Source organism: Perognathus longimembris, chromosome 5 (assembly GCF_023159225.1).
Source record: "Perognathus longimembris pacificus isolate PPM17 chromosome 5, ASM2315922v1, whole genome shotgun sequence".
Classification (NCBI taxonomy): Eukaryota; Metazoa; Chordata; class Mammalia; order Rodentia; family Heteromyidae; genus Perognathus; species Perognathus longimembris.
The window spans coordinates 46943003-46970680 of NC_063165.1; the positions used below are offsets into that span (position 1 = coordinate 46943003).

The 27678-nt window shown below is 37.4% G+C and overlaps 1 protein-coding gene across 2 annotated transcripts in view; it reads right to left on the reverse strand.

Annotated features, from left to right (window-relative positions):
- The window catches only part of Rabl3 (RAB, member of RAS oncogene family like 3), a 62558-nt gene that overhangs the window by 23844 nt on the left and 11036 nt on the right, over positions 1-27678 (reverse strand). For both annotated transcript variants that reach the window (XR_007211009.1, XM_048346721.1), the window contains exons 3-7: positions 18704-18833; positions 14295-14409; positions 9395-9545; positions 3256-3327; positions 75-113 (exon numbers count right to left, since the gene is read on the reverse strand). Coding sequence is in view for 1 of the 2 variants with exons in the window: in XM_048346721.1 (XP_048202678.1) it covers positions 75-113; positions 3256-3327; positions 9395-9545; positions 14295-14409; positions 18704-18833 (507 nt within the window). In the remaining variant the exon portion in view is untranslated. The remainder of the gene's footprint in view (positions 1-74; positions 114-3255; positions 3328-9394; positions 9546-14294; positions 14410-18703; positions 18834-27678) is intronic.

The following is a 27678-nucleotide window of genomic DNA, read 5'->3' on the forward strand; positions in this document are numbered from 1 at the left end:
ACAACTTCTAAAGATAAGCTTAGAAACTATCCCCCGAAGTTTAAGAACCCATTTTCAAGAAGATAGATACCAACCTGATTACCATCTCTTAAAAAGTACCTCTTCTCTATGACCTGTGAGAAACAAATAAAAGATTTTTTTAAGGGCTTAGCACACTTACCTGGAAAAAGTGACTACCTAGAAAATAATCCCATTGACAACAGCTTCAAAATCCAAGCAAAAGCAAAAATAAAAACAATAACCTAGGAATAAAGTCAACTAGTGAGGTCAAAGACTTCCACAAAGAAAATTAAAAACACTGAAGAGAGAAATTGAAGGACACATTAGAGGATGGGAAGACTTCTTATATTGATCAGCAGAACTAATATTGTGAAATGGCCACACTACCAAAAGCGATCTACAGACCCAATTCAATTCCCATCAAAATACCAACGTCATCCTTCACAGAAATAGAAAAATCAATCCTAAAATTTATATAAAAACCAAAAAGAACCAAATAGCAAAAGTAATTCTGAGAAAAAAGAAAAGAAACATCCTGAAGGTATCACAATACCTAACTCCAAATTATACGTCAGAGTCAAAGTAACAAAAAAACAGCATGGATAGCTGGGCACAGAAGTTCACATTTGTAATCCCAGCTACTCCCAGGTAGATATTGGGTAGATTCCTAGTTTGAGACCAGCCAGGAAAAAAAAATGTTAGAGAGATGCCCATCTCAGTGAGTTGGGTGTGGTGGCATATGTCCATCATCCCAATTATACAGGGAGTCATAAAGTAGGAGGATGGCAGTCTGAGGCTGTCTTTAAGCAAAAATGTGAGACCTAGCAAGATACCACTGGCTCTAACCTATACTCCTAGCTATTTGGGAGTCTGAAAATGGCCAGCCTGTAATGAAAGCGTCTATGTGACTGTCTTAACAGAAGAATCTGGGTGTGGTAGTGCTTGTTTATGGCAAGAAGCTTAAAATAGGTTTATCAAAGAGCAAGTATGTGCCTGGGAAGGATGTGAAACTATCCAAAATATGCAGCACATAGATGGGGCACTGATGGTTTATGCCTATAATCTGAGCTACTTAGGAGACTGAGATCTGAGGAGAGCAGTTTGAAGCCAGCCTGGGCAAGAAAGGCTGTGGGACTCTTAATCCAATTAACCAGCAAAAAAAGTCAGAAGTGGAGCTGTGGCTCAAAGTGGTAGAGCACTAAAGCTCAAGGACACAGCTCAGGCCCCGAGTTAAAGCCGTAGGATAGGAAGAAAAAGAAAAGCAGCACAGAAAAGGGCTGGGGACATATCAATAGTAAATATAGTAGAGTGCTTTCCTAAGAAGTGTGAGGTTCTGAGTTCAAATTCCAGTACTACAAAAAAATGTGAGACCCAACTGAAAAATCATTTAACCAAAAAAGGGCCAATGGGGCACGGCTCAAGTGATAGAGTACCTTGTCCCCTCTGCCTAGCAAGTGTGAGGCCCTGAATTAAAACCCAAATATGGCCCAAACCAAACAAACAACTTCTTTGCTCTCAAAACAGCATGGTATTGGCACAAAAACAGAGACATAGATCAATGAAATGAAAGACCCAGAAATAAATCTACACAGTACAGCCATCTGATTTTTGACAACTGAGACAATGACATATGTGGAACAAAAAAAAAGTAGCCTCTTCAACAAAAGGTGCTGGGAAAACTGGATATCCACAGCAGAAGATTGGAAAGGTATCCCTATCATTTACCCTACACAAAAATAAATTCAAAATGGACCAAAGGTCTTTCCCCCTTGCCCTTAGGTAGCACTGGAATTTGAACGCAGGGTCTCAAACTTGCTAGCCAGGCTTTCTACTACTAAGCCACACCACTAGCCCCTTTTGTGTGTGTGTGTGTGTGTTGGCTATTTTTGAGTTAGGGTCTCATTTTCTGTCAAGTGTGTACCTGAACCATGATACACCTATTTCAGGCTTCTCATCATAGCTGAACTTCTACATCTAGCTTCTTTGTGTTGAGATGGAGTCACATGGATTTTTCTACCTGGGCTAGATTGGAGAAGCAGTCCACATGATCTCAAAGCTGAGATGACATATGCATGTCATCCTTCCCAGTTCCTGGTTGAAAAGGGTGTTGGGTATATGCCCTAGCTAGTCTTGAACCATGATTCTCCTGATCTCAGTCTCCCAAGTAGCTAGGATTACAGAGTGAGCTGCTGGCAGTTTGCTTAAATAACTTTAAATATAAAACCTGAAACTTTGAAACTACTATAGGAAACAAGGGAAATACATAAGATATAGGCATAGACAATGACTTTGTCAACAGGACTCTGATTGCCCAGGAAATAAGAGCAGGAGTTAATAATGGGTTGCATTAAATTACAAAAACAAACTTCGACACATCAAAGGAAACAATTACCAAAATGGAGAGACAACCTAGAGATTGGGAGAAAATCTTTGCCATGTATTCATCCAACAAAATATTAATACCTAGAATATAGTAAGAACTCAAGGGCTAGTTCATACTTGTAATCCTAGCTACTCAGAAGATTGATGTCTGAGGATCATAGTTTAGGCAAATCCAAGAGATTCTTATCTCCAATTAACCAGTAATCAGAAGTGGAGGTGTGGCTCAAGTGGCAGGGCACCAGGCTTGCACAAAAGCTAAAGGCGAGTATGGTGGCCCTGAGTTCAAGCCTTGGTACTAGTGCACGTGTGAGCATGCGTGCACATGTGCACACACACTAAAAAATTAAACACTAAAAGAACTAATAATCCAATTAATAATGGACATATGAAATAAAAAAAGTTCTCAAAAGAAGAAGTACAAGTAAGTGGGAAATAAATATATGAAAGAATGCTTAAAATTTTATAGATGGAAGATATCAATTGCTGAGAAAGTAAAGAGAACTCTAGGTTTTCACTGGGCAGATCCTTTCTCATTCGGTGTCTTTGGCAGGTGAGGGATGAAAGGCATGAATAAGTACATAAGGAGAATAGGAAATGGGCAAACCTGAACTGTTTTAAGGAGAGGAATCACGTATTTTTTTCAGAGCCCCACTTAAAGTGTGGAGTTTTTACCCTTCGCTTAGAGAACACTGGTGATGGAATAAATACGTCAGCAAGCCTTGAGCAATGATCCCAACAGATAAGAGAGATCAAAACAGGTACTACTCAGCTTGTAAAGTTTTGGGCAAAGGGATAAAAGGACACAATAGTCTATAAAGAGTTTAAACTCTCATATAAATAAAGCTTAAAAAATAACTTAATTGAAGCCATTACCTTATCAAAAAACCTACTGAGCTTGACAGCATTGGAAGAACCTGCAGCTAAGTACCGTGGGTTTGTGCAATCCTGGAAAAAATAAGTGCCACAAATAAATGTTAAGAAGCAAAAGCATTTTTAGTATAATAAATTCTATGTTATTATTATTCTTACACTAAACAATTGGAATACTCTCACAAAATACTTGAATAATGTTCAAATTCTGATGCATAAATAGGAAGACAGCAAAGATGCCTTACTGTCATTTAATCAATTTTAGAGTATGTTGAATCAATGTATTTATCATCAAATATTCCATAAAGACTAAATTTGTTCAACCTTTTTTTTTTTGTCAGTCCTGGGGCTTTAACTCAGGGCCTGGGTGCTGTCCCTGAGCACTGCTCAAGGCTAGCACTCTACCACTTGAGCCACAGAGCCACTTCTGGCCTTTTCCATTTATATGGTACTGAGGAATTGAACACAGAGCTTCATGCATGCTAGGCAAACACTCTAACACTAAGCCACATTCCCAGCCTCTTTCAAACTTTTACTAACAACAAAACTAAGGTGTTACAAACTCAAAATAGTCATTACGCACAGCAAACATTTCACTTTACAGGGATAATAACAACTGAAGTGTTCAGCTATTTAAGTACTATACAGTAACATACAATAGGAAGCAGAAAATAAAGCTTTAAAGGAGCAAAAGAAAAAGTTGCCCAAACCTTCTCTTCATAGGTCACAAAGACATATTGTTTTTGATGGTAATAAACAATAGATATGTTACTACTGTTCAGTAGGAGTCTTTAAACAGAAAAAAAAAGGGTCCAGATGACAGAACAATCTGTAATGTGAAACCATTACAATACTTTGTAAAGACCTTTTAAATAACTTACTGTCCTCCTAGAATAGCAGTGTGGCACTGTCTTTACTAGTCATCAGTGACCTTGCCAGACAGAGTAGAGTTGTGTGTTTACCTAAGATGCTACCTAAGACCTAACTATGAAGACATCATGTAGATGCAAGGATATGTACACTGTTTATATTTATAGGGTCTCTGCTCCCCTTGAGAAGTTACTGAAACTACTGTTGTTATATTTATTCTGTTTTGTGGTGTTAAGCCTACATGATTCTTTTATAATGAACTTAGTAACAATTACCTGTTTTATCAATATACAACATTTCTAGGATCACATTTTCAATTCCTGCCAGAAACTGTAATATATTCTCCAACCCTGCCCATTTCACACCCCAAAGAGACTACATAACAGTTTTCAAAGATCACAAAGTACTAGGGAAATCAGACCCAGAAAAGTCAATATTTGAAACTGGTGCCAATATTCCTACATTATGTAACATTTCTTAAGTTACTAATAAGCCTTTAAGCCTGGACTTACTCACTTGTGAAATGCATGATAATAATTCTTATCCTATAGGATTTTTGTGAAAGTTAAATAGTGCATGTCTGGTACAAATCAGGTCCTGGAATATTAGTTCCCTTTTCTACTCGAAGAAAATGCTATCAGGTAGAATTTTCAGGCACGAAAAGCATCTAACAGTGTAATGACCTGGGGGTGAGAAAAATCCACTGAGGCACCGAGGTTAAAGGTGACAAAGGAGTTTTATTAGTCGGTCTGGAACTAGGAGCAGCTGTAGCCTCCAAGGGCGAGTTTCTTTTTTTTCTTCCTCTCCACAGGCCTCTCTGCAGGCTTCTGTACTCTGCAGGCCTCTCCTGTCCTTAGGCCTGGCCCTGCTCCACTCCACAAGGCACCTCTTCTGGGCTTCCTTTCTCCTAGTCTCTTCCCTTCTTCCCCAGACCTCCTGCCCTCTCTTATATCCTGCCCACCCCATCAACTAGTGGGATGGTGGGGCCGTGACCTCAGTGTGGGTGGATCCCATTTGATGCCTGCTCCCCCAGTGGGGGTGGGGTGGGAAGAAGAGGGGCAACAGTGTGGGGCAGCACTTCCCACCCCTCAGGTTATTATAACACATGGGCTGGGAATGTGGCTTAGTGGTAGAGTGCTTGTGTGGCATGCACGAGGTTCTGGGTTCAAGTCCTCAGTACTACATAAAAAGAAAAAACTGGAAGTGGCACTGTGACTCAAGTGATAAAGTGCTAACCTTGAGCAAAAGAAACTCAGGGACAATGCCGAGTTCAAGCCCCAGGACTGGCAAAAAAAAAAAAAAAAAAAAAGCGCATCTTAACACAATAAAGGTAATTCCACAGGGATTAAACATACTGAAACATCATCATATACACTTTTGTATTCAGAATAACACCTGGACACATTTCTACAGCAATAAACTTTAGAATGGCATTAGATACATTTTAAAAATGGGCATTGATTACATAATCAGAATGTGAAATGGTGATTCTAAATAGAATGATATTATTAAATACAAAAATGACATCAAACATCAAATAAGTGCCCTGGCCTTAACAATAAAACCCTAATTCTAGGGCTCTACAATTTCAAGTAATCTCAAACCCTATGGTTTCTAGAGTGAAAATTTTAGAGCTGCAAGAACCATCTGCTACTGGTCATGATTGAAGAAAAAGGCTAAATTAATAGTTCTAAATAGCTGATGGAGCTTGAGAAGGGATTATTAATGATCTTTTTGAAACAAAGACCAGAAAATTTTGTACTAGACTCAGTAAGTCTAACAGGATTAAAAAGCTACCTTCTATGAATTGTTAACTATATTTTTTTTGTTTATTTGTTTTGTTTTTGTTGCCAGTCCTGGAGCATGGACTCAGGGCCTGAGCACTGTCCCTGGCTTCTTTTTGCTCAAGGCTAGTACTCTACCTCTTGAGCCACAGCGCCACTTCCGGCTTTTTTCTATATATGTGGTGCTGAGGAATCGAACCCAGGGCTTCATGTATACGAGACGAGCACTTTACCACTAGGCCACATTCCCAGCCCCGTTAACTATATTTTTTGCTGTCTTTTCCTTTTTAGTAGTGGGGATCAAACCCAGGATGTTATACTTGCTAGGCAAGCACTTTGCCACTAAGCTACATTCCAGCTGTTCTATCTATTTTTAATTTAAACAATTTGGATTTACTCAGAAGATAACTTTGAGTCAATTTTTTTTTTCTTTTTGGACAGTCCTGGGGCTTGGATTCAGAGCCTGATCACTGTCCCTGGGTTCTTTTTGCTCAAGGCTAGCACTCTGCCACTTGAGCCACAGCACCACTTCTGGCCCTTTCTATATATGTGGTGCTGAGGAACTGAACCCAGGGCTTCATGCATGCAAGGCAAATATTCTACCTCTAAGCCATATCTCCAGCCCTGAGTCAATTTTTGATGTATACAATTGCTATTTTTTTACTTATCCATGGGGTTTAAACTTAGGGCCTAGTCACTGTCCCTGAGTTTATGCTCAAGGCTAGTGCTCTATCACTTGAGCCATAGGTCCACTTTCTGCTTTAGGTGGTTAATTGGAGGTTAGAGCCAGCCTGCCTAGGCTGGCTTCAAATTAAGATCCTTAGACATCAGTCTCCTGAGTAGCTGGGAGCCATCCATGCCAGACACTTTTCCATAGTTTTAAATAAATTCATAGACTGGTACTCTACCATCTGTACCACAGCTCCACTTAGAACTAATATTGTTATATTAATTTTCAATTTGGACTTGTCTATGTACTACTGAATCTTTCTTTTTTATTTCACTCTCTTTGCAGCTCTCTCATATTCTCTTTTCCTTCTGAAATTTTCTTCCTTGAATCTCATGACACTCTTCTATCACTGTTTCTGCTGCGATCTTCAAGCTGTACACTGATAAAAAGCCTAAAGCACACTGCATGCAAACTCCTTGGAGACTGTGCTGAAGTCCCACTGCTTTTATACCTTTACAGCTTGTTACCAAATAAAGGCCTCTGCAAGGCATGTAGGAATAATATAGACCTAGCTGGTTGTCATAGAAACCCATGGATACAATTACATTCAGAAATATCTTGTAAGTTTCCACTGAGATAGATTAAATACAATCAGTGATAAATGTCCCTCTGGAAATAGTGTTCAAACAAAGTCATCTTAGCATTTCTGTAGTATGTATATATCTATATGCAAGAATCCTTTGGAATATCATGGTCCAATGCTCACTACCAGGAGTATTATTTATGAATCTTCCACAGTGACAGCCAAGGGGGGAAAAAAGGCACCATTCCATGAACAGTACAATGTAGGAAATCAATGGAATGGTAGGCAGAAGGTGATTCAGTTATGGGCGAGAAGTGGGTAAACCAAGCTCTGTTAATCAAGGTTGGTTCATAGAACCAGAATATTAGATTCACCTGATGATTAAAATTTCAGTTGGAGTTTTCATATACTTCACTGGTAAAGTTGTGCTTACAGCACTGCATTAGAAAAATAACAAAAACAAAGCAAAACAAAAGTAGAGTTTTGAACCTTTAGCCAGACCTTAGAATAAACAGTTTCAGCTGGGGGATGGGCAGTTAATTTTCTCAGATACTATTAGTAATAGATCTAGTTAGGTTTGGGTAACTGTTGGTCTAGGTGACTTATAAGAGTTCTCTTATTATAAAGTTTCTAAACTTTTCATCTTAGTTGAAGAAAAATTATTTGAGTATCATACAGCCTAAATTCTAGAGACAGTGACATTTTTGACCAAAAAGTGATCTGTCTCTACTTCTTGTCTTCATCTTTGTAATGGGGATAAAAATATTATCTACTTTACAAAGGGTTGATGTGGAGATGATTCATGTGAAAAAAATGTTGGACACAAAAATGCTCAATAAACTCTGCCTACTGTATTATTAAACCATCACCACTGCATATCTGGAATGCAGCACAATGAATATGTTGCAGAAATCCCACTTGAGGGTGATGATATATAACCATGACTGGCCAGGAACCTTCTCTGGGTAAGGCTAACTGGCTATGTGAGTACCATTCCGTAGCCTTTTTATCCATCAATTCTAATTAAACTAGCTATCTCAGGAAAGATTCAATCCTCTGTGTATGTATATGTTTTTTTATAAAGTACCACTTATGATGAAGTTTGAAATTTTCTCATATGATTTGTTGCCTTTTATGGGACAAAGTTTTTAAGTATTTAAGAGTTTTGCTGCATCAGAAACAGGTTAAGTGAAGTCTTGTGAACTAATACTACATCAGCACTATTTATTGGTTTGGGGACCATTTTAATTGATAATAGATGCCCAAAATGTAGAACTTTAACCAAAGACTTGTCCATTTTAATACAAAATGGGGATTAAAGGGACTTAGAATTTCTGCTTTTTCTAATAGAAGTCCCTGAAGAACATATACCAAAGTGTTTGAGAACTTCACCCAAACCTACTTTAAAACGTTATGTGCAATTAAGTTTTTTGACATAATTATATTACGTAATTGTTGGGTCTGGTTTCTTGAGCTTACAGTGTACCTGGAAAATAAACCTCTTAAGGAAAAAGAAAATCCCTACTGATTATTGAAAGACTATATATGCAAACAAGATGGTGTTGTAAAGCGGTAACTTGAAACTCCAAGAAAGCACTTGATGTTTTTATATGCTTGTAGCAAATTGATGTTCTAACTGTAGTTTTATAGAAAGTATTGATGCTTTTATGTTTTTCAGAACTTTCATATGTTAAAGCAAACTGTTTGAATGTGTAACTATTTGAGTTTATGTAAGCATGTATACCCTGTGCTAAAAGTCATGTTTCAGTTTGTGTACAATAATATGCAACTTTTGGTTTAAGTTTTTTTCTTAAAACATTAGTGGCTTATGTTTTAAAAAGAAAATCACCAGCATGAAAGTGCAAAAAAAAAAAAAAAGAGTTTTGCTAAAGCAAAAATCATCAAGGCATAGTGTTACCTTGGTCATTTAAATTATTTTGATTTTTGGTGTAATGAAAACAAGTCTTCTCAAGAAAGCATCTATGATTCACATTATTCTTAGACAAAAGTTTGAACATTCCAATAGAACAGTATACAATTCCAAAGTGACTGTGTCCATCTGAGAGTACAGATATGTTGATTCTAACCCTGACTATCCTCTGAATTTGAGCCCTAGTAGCCTGCATGTGAGTTTCATATCAAAGCTTCTTTCAATAGAATTATGACTTGCATGAAAGCCTGTGGTTTTTCCCATGCTTGATAATAAAGCAAACATGTATTCATTAAAATACATACCAAATTAATCTCTTCTGCATTGAAATCCTCAGCCAAGAAAGCAGTCCTAGTTAAAACTTCATGGCGTTTGGTCTCATGAATCTGATCCAGTTTTGTTCCTATTACCAACAGTGGGATTTGGTTATCAGCAAACTGCTCCCGATCGTAATCTCTGGGATAAATAATAAGGAAGAAGTGAATAGAGTTTACTTTTCCAATGCAGGTATATGAATTTAAAAGTAATTAACTGGGGCCGGGAATGTAGCTTAGTGGTAGAGTGTTTGCCTAGCATTCATGAAGCCCTGGGTTCCATTCCTCAGTACCACATAAACAGAAAAAGCCATAACTGGCACTGTGCCTCAAGTGGCAAAGCCTTGAGCACAGAGAGGCTCAGGGACAGAACCTAGGCACTGAGTTCAAGCCCCAAAACTGGCAAAAAAAAAAAAAAAGTAATTAACTGCTTTCTGCTTACCATCCACCTATAAGTCTACTTTCCCCCAATTTTTCCCTTATATTTTTTCAATTACCAATCTACTATCACCTGAGTTCTAACTATTCATTTAACTAAGAGATTTGTTCCTGAATATCTTTACTGCAGACGACTTGAACAATGAAGTATACTGTGATCATGTGATCTGACTTCTTCCAGAGCGCTATCTTCTATTGCTGACACTTTGTGTGTGTGTGTGTGTGTGTGTGTGTGTGTGTTTCCAGTGTAGAAGCAGAGAATAGATTCACACCTTAGTATATGGGAAACCAAGAAGCCTGCACACCAACCTTGTGCAAGAGAGGAATATAGCAAGTTTCTGGAGCAGGAATACTATCTATATCCATCACACACATTTCTGTCTCTATATAAAAATGGATCAGACAATGGGGAAATGAAATATGGAAGCTTAAGGCTGAATAAGTTGAATATAGGTGATACTATAGCTTGGAGAAAAATAGATTAAACAAATAGAAATGGAAGGAAAATAGCTGAACAGTAAAATGAGTAGAAAAAGAAAATATTTAGCACCAAATAATTTTTGTCCTGACACTGGAGCCATGGTAGACAGAGAGTAGTTAATCAGTCATAGTCCTTGGCTATTACAATTCCTTTCTATATCTATCCAAAGGACCGAGTAGTACTATAAATGGTGTTTCTTATCACTGTAAGGAACATAAAGCCCATTGTTGCTGAATAAGTTTAAATTCTATTCACATATTAGCAGGACAGCAGATTTGAGTTCCTGACATGTTGAAAGCTCAATTTACCACAGTCAGCAAAATCTACCTTTGAACATTTTATGACAGTGCATCAATATTATATAATCTAATCGATACAACCAAGTTGAGCACAGTTTTTCTTCTACCTTTGCTACCACTTTTCTTTCTTTTTGAGTAATCTAAATTGGGATGGAGGGGACACTACTCAATCATTGTGCCCTTCAAAATAATTTCCCAGAGCCAAAGCTATTGGTGCAGTCTTAGAACACAACTGTTTTGGGCTATGTAACCTCTTATACCATAGGGATATCAAAATTCTATTTATTGCATCAAAACTAGTAACAGTTCAAGTTCAAGACTTTTAAACCAACATGTTTTTTGACATCATTTGGATTTAGGAGACATGCTCCAAAACTAAAATTTGATTTATAGAGAATGTTTGCAGAATATATGCATTTAGGATTTTTTTCTTATATTCACTAATACTGTCTCATAAAATTTTTTATATGTATTCTATCACATTCCATCTTTGATGCATATATATTGGTGGCATATTCTCTTGCATACTAACAAGTGTACAGTATAAACATTTGCTCTCTGATTGCTCCTTTTAGCTTTCATTACATTCACTGTCACACAAAAGTAGACAATTAGGATTTGTCAGTTAAAGATTAATTTTAAAAGATAGCCATACCACATTAACTGTAGTTTTCCATTATATAATTTTCTTTGATAAAATCTTGTGTTCAGTTTAAAATCTGATCTTGAAATATTTTTCTAAAAAGCATTATGTAAAAATCTAATGGAGGGAATTTTAACAAGGATAAATAACACCAATAACTCCTCAACATCACAAAGACATAAACAACTAGGCGTCACAATGTTACTTTGGGCAAAAAAAAAAGCTCTGTATCTTTTAGACATTACATTTAACTGTCATTGAGACAACATTTAAGATTCAGGAAACAAGTCTGAAAGACTCTACAGGGATACAATTAGCAAATTCCAGAAAAAGGAAACTACCCATCTTTTTCTACAACAAACTATTTTTACAAAAGAGAGAGAATCTAAGGGCTGGGGATATGGCCTAGTGGCAAGAGTGCTCACCTTGTATACATGAAGCCCTGGGTTTGATTCCCCAGCACCACATATACAGAAAATGGCCAGAAGTGGCGCTGTGGCTCAAGTGGCAGAATGCTAGCCTTGAGCAAAAAGAAGCCAGGGACAGTGCTCAGACCCTGAGACCAAGCCCCAGGACTGGCAAAAAAAAAAAAAAAAAAAAAAAAAAAAAAAGAGACAATCTAAGATGAAAAGAAACTTAAACAAAATGCAGTGGGTTAGGCTTAGTTAAGTTACTATTTTGAACAAACCAATCATATTTTTTAAAGATAAATTGGGAAATTAAAGCAATATTTGATTATTAAAGAATGACTATTAAAATTTTAAGTATGGTAACTATGTTAGTTATGTAAAAAGTCCTTATTATTTAAGGCACACACTGTAGCACATATGGATGAAACGGCACATCTAATATTTGTTTCAAAATAATGGGTAAGTGGAGAATGGGTAGAGATATAGCTGAAACAAGATTGGCCATAGGGCTGGGGATATGGCCTAGTGGCAAGAGTGCTTGCCTTGTATACATGAGGCCCTGGGTTCAATTCCCCAGCACCACATATGCAGAAAATGGCCAGAAGTGGCGCTGTGGCTGAAGTGGCAGAGTGCTAGCCTTGAGCAAAAAGAAGCCAGGGACAGTGCTTAGGCCCTGAGTCCAAGCCCCAGGACTGGCCAAAAAAAAAAAAAAAAACCACACACACACACACACACATACACACACACACAAAGATTGGCCATAGACTGAGTTAGTAAAATCTGTTCGTAAGTACGTAATAGTTCATTTTCTGTTCTTTATTTTTAAGAATATTTGAATTTTTCTGTGATAAGAAGTTAAAAACATGTATCAAAAACTTAATTAAAACATTTATATGGTTCCAAATTTAAGTTGATATAAAAGATACATACCAAGTGGTATTATTCCTACCTTCATCCTATTCACACATTTCCCTTCTTTTCCCCATAGATAAAATTATTTTTATTCTGATTGATCCTTTCACTGATACTTTTTTCCACCTACTAGACCTTGATTTTTTGCCAGTCCTGCAGCTTGAACTCAGGGCCTGGGCACTGCCCCTGGCTTCTCTTTGCTCAAGGCTAGCACTCTACCACTTGAGCCACAGTGCCACTTCTGGCTTTTTCTATATACGTGGTGGTGAGGAATCGAACCTAGGGCTTTATGTGAGGCAAACACTCTACCACTTACCCATATTCCCAGCCCTACCTTGAGTTTTTTGTTTTTCGGGTTGTTGTTTTTTTGCCCGTCCTAGGGCTTGAACTCAGAGTCTGAGCACTGCCCTGGCTTCTTTTTGCTCAAGGCTAGTACTCTACCACTTGAGCCACAGGGCCACTTCTGGCCTTTTCTATTTATGTGGTGCTGAGGAATTGAACCTAGGGCTTCATGCATGCTAGGCAAGCACTCTACCACTAAGCCACATTCCCAGCCTGAGCTTTTTTGTTTTTAATTAACAGTAGATAAATCTTTAACAAATAGATCTGTGGATCCTTTTGCTCCTCCTTCCCCTTCCTTCCTTTCTCCCCCACTTCCTTTCTTTGCTCTTTCCCGTCCCCTCTCTCAGATTTCATATTTGTATCTCGTATCTGTAAGTTCAAGCTAGATGGAACTCCGAATTCAATACTATTAAATAGTTGAACTGGATATGGGGTTCTACCTTCAATCCCAGTACTGAGAGACTATCACAAGTTGGAAGCTAACCAGGGCTGCCTCAAACAGTCACAAAAAAATTAAGCACTGTATCATAAACCTAACAAAACATGTACAGGAATCATGTGCTGAAAAGCACATAATGCTGATTAAAGACACTGAGGAGATCTAAATAAATATAGAGAGACTATGTTCCTGAACTGGAAGATGCAACAGAATAAAGATGTCAATTCTCTCCAATTTGATCTATAGGTTTAATGCAAATGAAATTTTTGACAATATACACAAAAGGATTTCTATGTGGAAAGACAAATGATCTAGAATATCTAAACAATTACAAAAAAGAATAAATTGTAAGGAATCATGTTGGTTAATTTGAAGACTTACTGCCATGTGACTATAACCAAGACTGTGCTGGTTGGTGGAAGAGTAGACACAATAGATCAATGGAACAGAATTAGAGTCCAAAAGTAGACCCACACAACATAGCCAATGAACTGACTTTTGGCAAAGTTGCAAAAGTAATTCTATAGGGAAAGGTGGGTGATCTTTTCAATGAGTGACGTTGGAACAATTGGACATTCAAATGTAAAAGTTAACCTAAAGCTAAAACTTCCTATTTTCTATAAAGCTAATTGAAATAAGATCACAGGTAAATATAAACCCAAAACTATAAAACTCATAGAAGAAATATGGAAGAAAATGCATATAATCTAGTATTACTGGGCAAAGAATCCTTACACATGATATTCCAAAGCATCCAAAGAAAAACTAATGTTTTGTTTTAGGACATTATTTGAGAATAAAAGGCCAATCTACAAACTGGGAGAAAATATTTTCAAATCAAATATCATATGAAGTGCCATTTTGTGAAGTACATTCCTGTAGTTGTTCCAGCATTTCAAACTAATTGTGAAGTAATTGTGAGCTTACCCATTTGTCACTAAGACTCCAGTGGGCACCATATCCCTACTGAGGGCTTCCACTGACCAACGACTCAAGTTCTGAGATGACTTCTTATTTGTTAAGTCATGCACTAGAATAATACCTAAAATAAACAGAGGAAGTAATGTCAGTACTATAACAATTGCTCTTCATTTCACAACTGGTAAAGAGAATCTTAATCTTACTAAGCATAAGCATTTTGTGGCTTAATGAATCTAGTATTCTGATGTGAATAACAAAACAAAATGTAAAATGACCTCTATAAGCAGTGACAAATAATTATAAAAGCTCATCAATTTTATAACCTTTAAAACATTTTATAAGGGCTGGTAAAATGTCATTAGACATTTGGAATGTCTTTTCTTACTCATCCCTCAAACTTCCTGAGTGTTTCCTTTATGCATGGTCCTACTTGCTGAGTTACTTCATCAATCTGTGGTGACACAATCCTGCAAACCTAGCTACTGGAGAAACAGAGGCAAGAGATAATCAGTTATGGAAACTCTACCCGAAAAAAAAAGGGCTGTTGGTGTGGCCCAAATAGTATGGCACCGGGCTAGCATGCAGGAAGCCCTGGTTCCTAGTACCATCCGAAACCAAACCAAACAAAACAAACGCCACAAAAAATGAAACAAAACAAATAAAAACAGTGCTTAAGTATAAGAAATTATATCCGTTCAACAAGTTGCATTGTTTCTATACAGAACAGGGTAATGCCAGAGATAACAGTATAAAAGTATATTGTTATATACACCCCAAACAATGTCAACACCGATTTATCAAAATAATATTAATTAAATTTGTATAACTGCTATTCTTTGACAGACAAAATACTGTCCCACAGATTACTTGGAAATTTCACTTTTTAGTTCTTTGAACTAGATGGCTAACCATGTAAGCTTGCTACATATAAAAGATTTAGTTAAAAGTACAAAAGATGTATGCCATTAGAGGACAAATGAAAGAGATCACCAAAAAATATGAATCCAAACATGAACTTTTTGAGAGATTAAGAAAAATAACAAAATGCATCAAGGCTCAGAAATATAATTAAACAGATCAAAGGCAGGGAATATTTTTTCTGCCAAGAGCCATTGGATATTTATAACAATACTCATGGGCCATACCAACATTATTAGTAAAGGAAGATATCTGTGAGCAGCCAATAAGAAGCTATGTTCGTCCTGTCATGTACCAAATAATTTTTTTAAAAATGATCTTTCATTAGCATACATAAGTTTTATAAGGGAGACTTCACTGTGACATTTCACAGATCAGTCTTTCCTATCCCCACTTTTTTTTTTTTTTTTTTGCCAGTTCTGGGCCTTGGACTCAGGGCCTGAGCACTGTCCCTGGGCTTCTTTTTGCTCAAGGCTAGCCACTCTGTCACCCGAGCAACAGTACCACTTCTGGCTGTTTTCTATATATGTGGTGCTAGGGAATTGAACCCAGGGCTTCATGTGTTGGGGTTCAGCTTTGGCCTTGAGGGGGGAAGGGCAAAGGAGAGCTATCCGGAGATGCGGCCCTTCCCCCAGCCCTGGGGCAGTGCGAAGCAGGCCACACCTCTCTGGGTCCGGAACCAGAAGGGCTGGCTTTGCAACCAGCCCCCCAAACTTCTCGCCAGCTAGCACGTATGCCCCCCCATTTTTCACGGGCTTTGCCCATGGGGTGGTGCTATGCAAGTGACGTTAGCCCATGAGGGGGCTTAAGACAAGCTCGCCAGCCTATCGCCAGCTCTTGGTAGATCACCCCTTTTCTCCTCACCATTACTATATTAGCTGTTAGCCACTCCCTTATTAAATCAGATTTGCTCTTGAAGCTGTCTCCAAGACTCGGTGTATGCCTGGCTTCCTTCCTGGGTAAGGAGGGAGGAAAAGGGATCTCGTTCAGCCACGTGCACCTGAGGTCTTCACTAGCCCCCTACTCCACCCTGGCCTTGCCTGCCGGTTGGGTGACCAGGGGAGAGGGTGAGAAAGGGAGCAGAGAGAATAGAGTAAGCCTGGCATCCCCGCACCAGGGGAGGCGAACCTAGCCCAGCATTCATGTATACGAATCAAGCACTCTTGCCACTAGGCCATATCCCCAGCCCCTTGTACCAAATAATTTTACAGGTCTTATACAGCCAGTAGGCCGGATATTCCCCATTCCTGTCAGAAAGGCAAAGCAGATTATTACAATAATATATAGTGGAATTTAGAATATTTGTGACCCACATAGTTCTTAAACTCCCAACACTTTTTTTATGTTACACTGAGTCTATGGTACAAGAAGACCTAGGATCTATGATTCATCCATCTTCATATATGAGATACATCAATTTGAAAAAGGCAGAAGAGGTAGAATCAATTATCTCTAGTTTTCATAGACATGAGTATAACTAGTATGTTTGTATAAGTTATACTTGATGATAGATTGACTTGTGTCTCTCTTGGTATCTGGAACAAATTGAGCTCTGACATTTGCCCTCATATCTAACTGCACCTACTCTGACTTGCTTAGTGAAGGGTTCTTACAGGCACATCAAAAGCACACACATATATGAATAATATATATGTATATATAAAACACTCATATATATATGAATAGAGGACTACTATTAAAGAATATAGCTAATATTTATTTAGTACTTATGGGCTAGTATTGTGCTTTACTTGTGGTATCTAATTTAACTTTCAGAGGAGTGCTATGTGGTATGAATTATTGCTACCTATACAGAAGACATGAGACTCAGAGATGTTGAATAACTTCTTCTAAGTCACATATTAAGCAGGGTAGTCAATTTGGATTAAGGTTTTTTGCTTTTTTGACTGAGGATGAAACCCAGGGCATTGTTCTACTTGAGGTACACTTCTATGGCTCGTACAGGTATTTTGACAGTAGAACACTGGGGGAAGCATATTAAAACCTCATGTTAGGGTAACGAAATAACAGATAGTTTCTCCCTTCCCTATTTTCAGGTATTAATGCTACAAAACTGTAGGTGGGACTGTTGGTAGGGAAAGTGAAAGGATTACAAAAGACCTAGGCTGGCTAGCAGATGGACAAGAAAATTTATTTTATCTTAAAGTAAGGCTTTAGCGGTTTTAAGAACATCTGAGCATCTTCTTTCTAATTCTTTTTCATTTAATCTGAGAGTTCATGTTTTGTAAGTGATACAAGAGCCAAGGTGGGACTCAGACAAAAAGAGAATGACAGCTGATAAGAAAATGTTCTAATTTAAGGGAGAAAAGCAGAGACACTTCAAAACATGCATTTCCTGAGGAGATTATGCCTGTCAGTGAGCAAAGAAGGTAAGGTACTGAAATTACTGCTAAGATAAAGACTGAGCTTTCAAATGAAGAGACCCTTATGTCCTCTTTCTTAGGGTCCTAGATAAGGAATCTTGAGAGCTTTGATTAGAAGAAATGTTCCAGAGCTATAGTAAAAGAACACAGAAATCTTTTTTTGTTTTGTAATTATCTTAAGCAAAGTAAGCCAGACCCAGAGAAACATACAATGCATTGTTTCCCTCATTTGCGGTAGCTAGAATGTGCCTATAAATCTATAAGTAAACACACTGGGTGGTAAGCAAGGTAAGCAAATGAATTAACTGAAGTGTAATAGACTCTATGGAGAGCTCAACTAGTAGATTTCTTTAAAAAGATTAAGTACAAAGCCCAACAAAATAAGTTCCAGGAAATCAGTACTTGCAAGAGAGGAGGGCGGGGCCAGGGGAAAGGGGTGAAGAATGAAAAGAGGAAGGAGAGAGAATGCAGAAGGGGAATGAAAATGTTACAGTAATGACACAGATCAAGATGTATTATATACATAAACTGCTTTGTTAAATGGCAAAAAAAATTCAATACATAACCTAAAAATTAGGAAAAGTGAAGGAAGGGGTGGGTAGGTTGGGAGGGGTGGGTGAGAATGTTAAAAGGGGTGACACTGATCAAGATGCACAGTATTCCTAAACTGCTTTGATGAATGGTAACTCCATTATACAGCTACTCAATAAAACTATTCAAAAAACAGGGCTATTTTTACCATTAGGAATCAGGAATTATATCTCAGACTTAGCAACAAAACCAACATAGACTATTATGCATTGTTTTTCACAATATTGCAGGGGATAGACAGTACTTTGGAAGTTCTTTGTTTTTTGTCAAGTACTCAAATATGATTTTATTCCTAAATATTAGTTTGCAACAATAATAAAGATAAAATAGATGTTTACTGTTATGAGTTACATGATTAGAACATATAAACATGAATGGAATGTGATATGCAGATTAAAACCAAGAGTTGTGAGTATACTGCTTCTTTCTCAAATTTGAGATGGGTCTGGCACATTATAGCATTTCATAGATGATTTGTACTCCTACACTGTTAAAATATGGTAGAAGTTAAAAATGTTTTACCATTTACAGAGTTGTAGAATACTGCTCTTGTGCTTTTCACACTGCTGGCACTGCCCACAGAGCCTCCAACATCCCATAATTCTATGTAGAAAGTCTTCTCTTCTGGGGTTCCTTCTTTGTAGTCATGAACCTAACAGATCAATCAATTAAAATAATTATTAGATTTACTAAGCAGATTGATAAGCACCCTCATTCAGTTTAAAGCAATGGGAAGTCCATATCAACTTCTTTCTCTGTCTCTGATTGTCATCTCTTTTCATAGTAATACTTCAACTTAAGTAACTTCTGGCTTTAGAGGACTATTGTTAACTGATGCTAACATCTTTAACAGTTCCTCCTACTTCCAAAGCTTCAGTTCATAACTAAGCATAAGTTCCACAGGCCGTCCTTACACTCTTGTGGAGTTTACAGAAATACACATTCAGACAAACAAAAGTCATTTATAATTTAAATGTACCTGTGGAACCATCTTTCTATCAACTTGGTAGCCCTTTCCTTTTCCCTGATAATTATTTCATACTTTCACATCTTTTTCAAATTTTCAGTATCTCTTCTTCAAACTCACTAACACCCAATAACTGTTTCCTAGAACAGAATGAATAAGAAAAGAACCTCTACAATCAACTTTCCCCAAATCTATCTGCCTCCCTGCTCATATAATTTGATTTCCTTTTACCTCTTACCTTAAGGCTGTCCATATTCTCCTGTGTATGAAATCCCATCCTTATGTTATTAATCAATGACGTAGAATCACCAATTCTTCCCCTTCCCCCTTATAGCACAATTTTCCTCTCTGCTGGATAATTCTCACTAGCATAGAAATATGCCACAATACTCCTCTAACTACCATACCACTTTCTACTCCTTTTCATGGAAAAGCATCGAAAAAGTTGCCTGTTTTCAGCTCTCATTCTTTTCCCCCATATTCTCTTTTGAACCCATTTCTATGAAACCTTTGCCCCAATCAGGCCACTGAGCTATTCCTCACCAGGGTCACCAATTACCTACATACTTCTAACCCCAATGGTAAAGTAGCTGTTTTCATTTTACTCTACCACTTGACACAACCAGTCAGTACTTTGTGCCTTACATTTCTTTCTTCCCTTAGCTTCTAGGATATAACACTTCAGTTTTTTCTTTTTTCCATTTCATTGGCTAGTCCTTTTTTTTTTTTTTTTGTTAAGATACAGTTTTCTGAACTTTTTTGTCTCAGCTAGCTTAGAACTGCAATCTTTCCAATCTCCACTTCCCACATAGCTGGTGTGATGAGCATGTACCACCAAATCCAGCTACTAGTTGAAATGGGGTCTCATGATCTTTTCTTTCCCATTTTCCTTTTTCTTTTTGCCAGTCCTAGGGCTTGAACTTAGGGCTAGGATGTTGTCCATGAGCCTCTTTGTGCTCAAGGTTAGCACTCTACCATTTGACAGTACCACTTCCAGCTTTTTTTGAATAGTTTATTGGAGATAAGGTATGAATCATTTCAAACTGCAAGTCAGATTATCTCACCCTTCCACATAAATCCTTCTGGTCTTTTTCACTATGCATAGTACAGTTCAATGTCTTTTTCTTTTGCATGGCTATAAAATAGGTTTTATTGCCTATTTAACTATTCAACTATCTAACTGTTCAAAAGCAAATTCTGGGATAGTAATAGAACAAAGTAAGATGGTTCAGGGCTCTGTGTACATGTGCCTATGTGTGTTTTATTAGCATATATCAGTTATACAACAGGAGTTTCATTTTGACATTTCTACCACACATGCATACCATGTATACATCAGAACTTTTAATATTTTTGTTTAGAATTATACAGGCTATTCTTACTGAATCAGGTTCTTTGGGGTGAGTCGTAAGCGTGCAGTTCACCAAAAAATTCTGCCAGAACTCTTTGCATAATGATTGCTGATTTCACAGAAGAGAACTATTCTCGTATTAGGAAGCTGATATTATGCTTCTTGACTTCCATGATTCCTGATTTATTTATTTATTTATTTATTTATTGCCAGTCCTGGGGATTGAATTCAGGGCCTGAGCACTGTACCTGGCCCCTCTTTGCTCAAGGCTAAGCACTCTACCACTTGAGCCACAGCACCCTTTCTGGCTTTTTCTATACATATGGTACTGAGGAGTTGAACCCAAGGCTTCATGTATACAAGGCAAGGACTCTACTACTAGGCCATATTCCGAGCCCTCCTGATTATCTTTGAATCTCACTTTCCAAGAACCCTATTAAGAATACAAGGCTTATAACAAAGACAGTAAGACAGAAAAATGAGAACAAGAAAGTCACAGCAATCGGAGAACATATTGGATAATGGAAATTAATACTGCACTAGAAAATATCCCTACTTTGCTATATGGTATAAGTAACTGATAACATGTGACCATGCTAAATCATTCAATAAAACATTTTGTTTAAGATAGTGGAGAAATGTATACAATATAACAAGATTCTTCTTAAGGTTTTTTTTAAATTGTTATTAAAAAGGCGATATACAAAGGGGCTACAGTTACATAATCAGGCAATGAGTACATTTCTTTTTGGGCAATGTCATCTCTTCCCTTGCTTTGCCCATCCCTACCCACAGTTGTATAGTTCCCTATGCACAAGTTGTTTATTTTCAACATGGTATCTAGTGAGTACCACCGCTACATTTACCAAGATTCTTAAGTTATGCAATTAAAGCAAGAAATACACAATGTTATAAGGAGCAAGTTATCTCTTATGATAAAGCTCAGCCACTGCCTTGGAGCTTTCCTGATCTGCCTTCCTTCCTGCCCTGGACCAGGGCAAGCAGATCCTCCTATTTGCTTATAAAACATCCTGTTCATTGATGATTTCACTGACCACACCACCTTATTTATCTCCCCACAGGGTCCATTCTTATTACTCATCTTTGCATCCCTAGACAATAGTATAATACCTAGTACACATTAAATGCTCAGACATGTTTATTAAATAAATTAAAGATATATCATCCTCCAAAGTCTTGTTAGACTCAGTTTATTCACGTATCAAATTCTGGTGATTTTGTAATTTGGTTTGGTTTTTGTGTGGCACTGGAGTTTGCACCAGAGCTTCACCCATGTTCTAGCACTGGGCTATCCCCTCAGACTAAATTCCAGTTCTTCTTAAGGAGAGTTCTGAAAATAAACTAAATTAGAATCAACAGGAACTTTTATTTTTAATGGATTCCTGGACTATTCCCCAAGCTTCTGGGAAGAGGTTCAAAAGTCTATATATTTTTGTAAAAGCTCCTTACAGAGGTATAGCTCAGTCAGTGATACAGCACTTGTCTAGTATGTGCAAGGTCCGGGAATCAATCCCAAGCACCATAAAATAAAACAAAGTGTGCATACACGCATGCACACACACACACACACACACACACACACACTTCTGCTTGCCATATAATTGAACCTAGAAATTGTGACCTTAGCCTTCTGAGTAGCTAGGATTTCAGGCTTGAGACAGCAGTACTTAGTCTGTAATCTTTTTTTTTTTTTATGGGGAATAAATCCATCTAGCCAGCTACCTAGGCTACCCACTCAATCAATAACACCTAGCAGAATTTTACATTTTCCACATACACCTCACTTTCACTCATAAGCTGTTATAACACTTATTTACCATTGCTGTCCTACAGAACTTTCTATAATGATGGCAGTGCCCAATACAACAACAACAAGCAAATCATGACCACTGAGCCATTGAAACTTGGCTCATTCAACCGAGGAATTAAAATTTTCACTTTAGTTGCTTTCAATTTCAATTTCAATTGCTACAAAGGCTATTAGTTACTGTATTGACAGTATCAGAGTACTGATTTCTTAAACCCTTTCTCTCCCCCCATCCCCACCTTCTTTCTCTTTTCTTTTATTGCTACTGTTGAATTCAGGGCTTTGAGCTTTCTAGACAAGCACTCTACTGCTTAACCTTGGTCTCTAGCCCTTTTGGTTCCAGATGTTTCTGACGTATGGTCTCACTTTTTGCACAGGTGGGCCTGAAATGCTATCCTTCTACATATATTTCCCACTGTAGCTGAGATAACAGGTATGTGCCACCACTCCCAGCTTGTTTTCTATTGAAACAGAGTCTCATGAACATTTTTGCGCTGTCTAGCCAAGAACCAAGATCCTCTAGATTTCAGTCTCTGTGTAGTTGTGATAACAGGCATGTCATCCCTCCCCCCAGCTACTGACTGAGATGGGGTCTTACAAACTTTTTGGCTAGGTTGGCCTCAAACTGCAGTCTTCAAGTAGTTATGATTAAAGTCCTGAGGAACTGGCACTTGTCAGAATATGTATTTGTTTATACTGTTCTGGAGTTAAGGGTCAGTACACAGTAGTGATTAGGTTTAAATCCAGATTTTTATCACTTCCTAGCAACCTGACCTTGAACAAACCACCTAACATCTCTGTGCCTCAATTGATTCATGTCAAATAGGGACACAAATAATATCTACCTCTCAGGTTGTTATAGGATTATTAAATGAACTAGTACATATATGGGTGCCTAGCCAAAAAAAACCCACTAAAAATGTTTGTTCTCACTATTACTGTCCCTCTAAGTTTATACAGCAACTTGTCCCACCTACTAAAGCCACCGTATATTTTCAGTGAGGACAAAAACTGTGCCTTTTTATTTCTCTGTGCTCCTACATTGTTACGCTGTCCAAAGAGGAAATCAATAAATATTGATTGTGTAAGACGTGCAAATTAGAGTTAAATCTGATTAAAGTAAGCTGGAAATGACAAATCAATTTCCTTATTTATAATTTGTGTAAAGATTAAGTTCTGAAAGTCTTTTCATAATTATGAGTAGCAATGCATTTATATAGTTCATTAGACTTGAAATAACAAAATCAGTGAGATGGGAATGGATGAAGACTACCACAAAATAATTCTTCTTATTGCCTTCAGTTCAGTTATGCATTCTTCTGCAGAGAACATGGAATCTAAAATTTTAATAATTCTGAGGAAACACATCAAACTTATTAGCTTTAGTACTTGAAGTCAAATAATTACACTATCACTCTTATAAACTGTTTTTTTCGGTTGGCTCTTAACAGACCTGAAGTAAACTAAGAAAGAGTTCTAGGGAGTGGGTATTCTTGGTATATGCTAATCCTGAAGATCCCTTCTCACAGGTTTAATAACACAGAAGCTGAGAAAACAGTGTTCTTCCAAGATATTTAGGTAAAGCCTTAGAAGCTCAAGTCATTTTTTTCTAGAGTAGAGAACTATTCATTTTATTATAACAATATTCAAATAATTTACATATCTATAACAACTTCCCTGAAGATAAGAATTGTGTGTGCGCGTGCTTGCATACATGCGCCAGTCCTGGGGCTTGAACTCAGGGCTTGTGTGCCCTCCTTAAGCTTTTGTGCTAAAGGCTAGTGCTCTCCCACTTGGAGCCACAGCTCCACTTCTGGATATTGGTGGTTAATTGGAGATGAGTCTCATGGACTTTCCTGCCCAGGATTGGCTTTGAACCACAATCTTAAAATCTCAGCTTCATGACTAGCTAAAAATAGCTTTTACTTACGTTGTCACTCAAGAAAAGTAGTTTTCTTAAAGACCAAAGATAGATATCAACAGTGAACAATAATCAAAGCTAAGTCACATACCCATTCTTCTACAAGGCAATCCAGGTCACATGGTTTAAAAGAAGTTAAACAATACCATCTCACTCCAGGAAATGTAGTCACCTTATTACATGACATTTGTTTTTGTTTACTGTAGCTTTCATTCCTTTCCTGTTGGGCAATTTTATACCATCTAAAGCTCCTAGAACTAAGCATTCAGTTAAAAGAAATGCATAATCACACACATGCACACACACATACACACTATAGTATGTATACACAGATATATGTATACATGTAACTATGTACTTACACATGTTATATAACATGTGTTATGTTATATATGTTATGTTACACATATTATATATCATACAGTGAAACAGAGTTATATATAGCATAAGCTAACTGCAAGAGAACTCTAACTATATTTCTATAGAAGTACAGGTTCCCAAAGGGAATTATTGCTGTTACTTCTTTTTTTTTTTTTTTTTTTTTGCCAGTCCTGGCACTTGGACTCAGGGCCTAAGCATTATCCCTGGCTTCTTTTTGCTCAAGGCTAGCACTCTGCCCCTTGAGCCACAGTACCTCTTCTGGCCTTTTCTATATATGTGGTGCTGAGGAATCGAACCCAGGGCTTCATGTATACGAGGCAAGCACTCTTGCCACTAGGCCATATTCCCAGCCCCTATTGCTGTTACTTCTAAAACTTGGTCAGTCCTTTGAGAATGAACTCATTTCACAATGGCCTACTCTCTGAGACTTAGACAAAAGCATTAACTGTAGAAACAATCAAGTTTTCACTCTTGAATACAGGAGACTGCCGATTCTTTTATGCAAAGTTTGCTACCAGTTATACTCAAGTTATATACTCCATATATGTTAACTTCATTTATCATACATACATGGTGAATCTTTAAATGATCTCATATTCTTGTCCCCAAACTGCTTTCTGCTTAGTCTAATTACATTCAAGCCTCAGTTGTTTCCTTCCTCCAAATATTTCTATTTTCTCTTGGAAGTTTTCTCCATGGTTACAAGTTACACTACATCTTCTTCTCTTCACTGTATTAACTAATACCTGCCCTTACCGTGAAGACACATTTTCTTGTATCCAGACAGATACGGTTCAGTCTTCAACACTCCAGTTGTCTTGGTGTTAAGAAATAGGGAATGCCTTGCTTACTTCATAAATGAACTTCAAGCACATTACTCTTCCACACTTATAAAAGAAACTTCTGCCTGCCTTTAACACTTTTCTTCTATCCCTGTGTCTAAAAAATAAATGGAAGACTTCCAGCAAAAATAAAAGAAACTTCTGTTCTTTAGAGGTTCGGGACCATAGCTATACTCCCATTGCTATATTCCTGCTTTATCCCGAATACAGGAGCTTCCTATGAGCATGTGACCTTAATCCTGTATCTCTGCTTTGGGACCTGTCACTGACCACTTCTATATCTACCTGGAAAACTGATTCCATATCTCACCAAACATTCCTCAAAGTACTATTTGTTTTAACAACATTATTCCATGTGCTTCTTAAGTGTAGATTCCTGGGTATCTTGCATAATTCAGAATCAGGATATCTGGGGGAAGGGTCCAAGGACAAATTTTCAAAACTGAAACTATTGGCTTGGTCATCAAAGTATTTACCTATATTCTACTTCAAGAACCACAAGGACACAGGAAATACACAAGTGAAAAGGATGGAAATAATATACCATACAAACACAAACTAAAACTAGGTTAGTTTAACGATTTCAACATCAGAGAAGGTAAACATCAAGGTAGAAGTTCTACCAGGGTATATAGAGGTATATAATTCAATGATAAAACATTAAATCCTTCAGGAAATTTAAACAATTTTAAATTAGCATACACCTGGCAATACAACCTCAAAATGTATAAACGAAAAGCAGGCAATGAAAAAAAGACAAATTTATTTCTATAGTACAAGATGATAACATTCACTCCACGGTAACTAATGAAACAGGTAGACATAAGCATACAACACAAGACTAAATGAAAACAGATAGAGAAGAATTGAACAAAATGTTTAATAAGAGTGACCTAATTGGCATGTTTAGAGCACTTTTCAAATGGACATAAAATATTTCCTCAAACTGGCTATAAAACAGGACATTATTAGTACTGCTGTTTGAACTCAGGCCTGAAAGTTTACTAGGCATGACCTCTCCCATTTGAGCCATGCCTCCAGCTCGTTGCTCTAGTAATTTTTCAGATAAGAGTCTTGCTTTTCTCCTCCTGTTTATATAGATACTGACACAGCTGGGATGACAAATGTGTTACCACACCCAGCTGGCCTGAACCTGTTATCCTCCCATTCTCTACCTCCTCAGTTGCTAGAATTGTAAGTGTAAGACTGGCCACAGGCTTTCAACTAATATTGAAGGATGAAATCATATTATGTCTATTCCCTAAGCACAGTGAAAGTAAGCTAGCAATCAGTGATTAAAAGATAATCAACATTGTCAAATGTTTGGAAACTTAAGAAGCAAATGACAAATGAGTTATAGAAGGAATCACAATGGAAATTAGACAATGTTTTGAACTGAATGATAATGAACAAAATTTCAGTTAGAAGCTAAAGCTGTAATTAGATAGACATTTTAGAGGCTCAGCTCTCTGAAAGGAAAGCCTTGAAACAAATCAATGAAGCAACTACTCATTTCATGATGCTAGAACAAAAAAGGTAACAAACTAAACCCAAAAAAAGGATATTTGAAAGATAGAGAGAAGAAATGGGTGAAAATTCAAACAAACATATACTATGCAATGTCAACAAAGCCAGAAACTGTTTTTTGGTAGACCTCTGGCAAGGTTGATCAAGAAAATAAAAGCCAGGGCACCAATCTGGATTTGTTTAACATAATTTACTACAGTAACAGAATAAAGCAGAAATATCATGACTGTTGTGCAGCACAGTAATAAAATTCAATATCCATTCATACAAGCTTTCACTTATACAAGCTCTTATTCAAGAGAAGGGAAGTTCTTTTTATGGGGGGAGGGGAAGGGAAACAGTACTGGGATTTTAACTCAACGTCAAGATGGCTAGGCAGAGGCTCTACCACTGAGCTGTACCTTTGGCCCTTGAAGGGAACCTCTTTAAGTCAATAAAATATGCCTACAAAAACAAAAAATCCTACAGCTTGGCTGGAGATGTAGCTCAGTGGTAGAATGCTTGCTCATCATTCATAAGGCTCTGGGTTTGATCCCCAGTACCACCACGACCACCACAACCACCAAACACAAACTCCCCACTAAGAAATCACCTTATTTTATGATACTGTATTGAAAAATTCCTGAGCTCAAGAATAAAACAAGCATGCTTATTATTGGTACATCTATTATACAATCCAC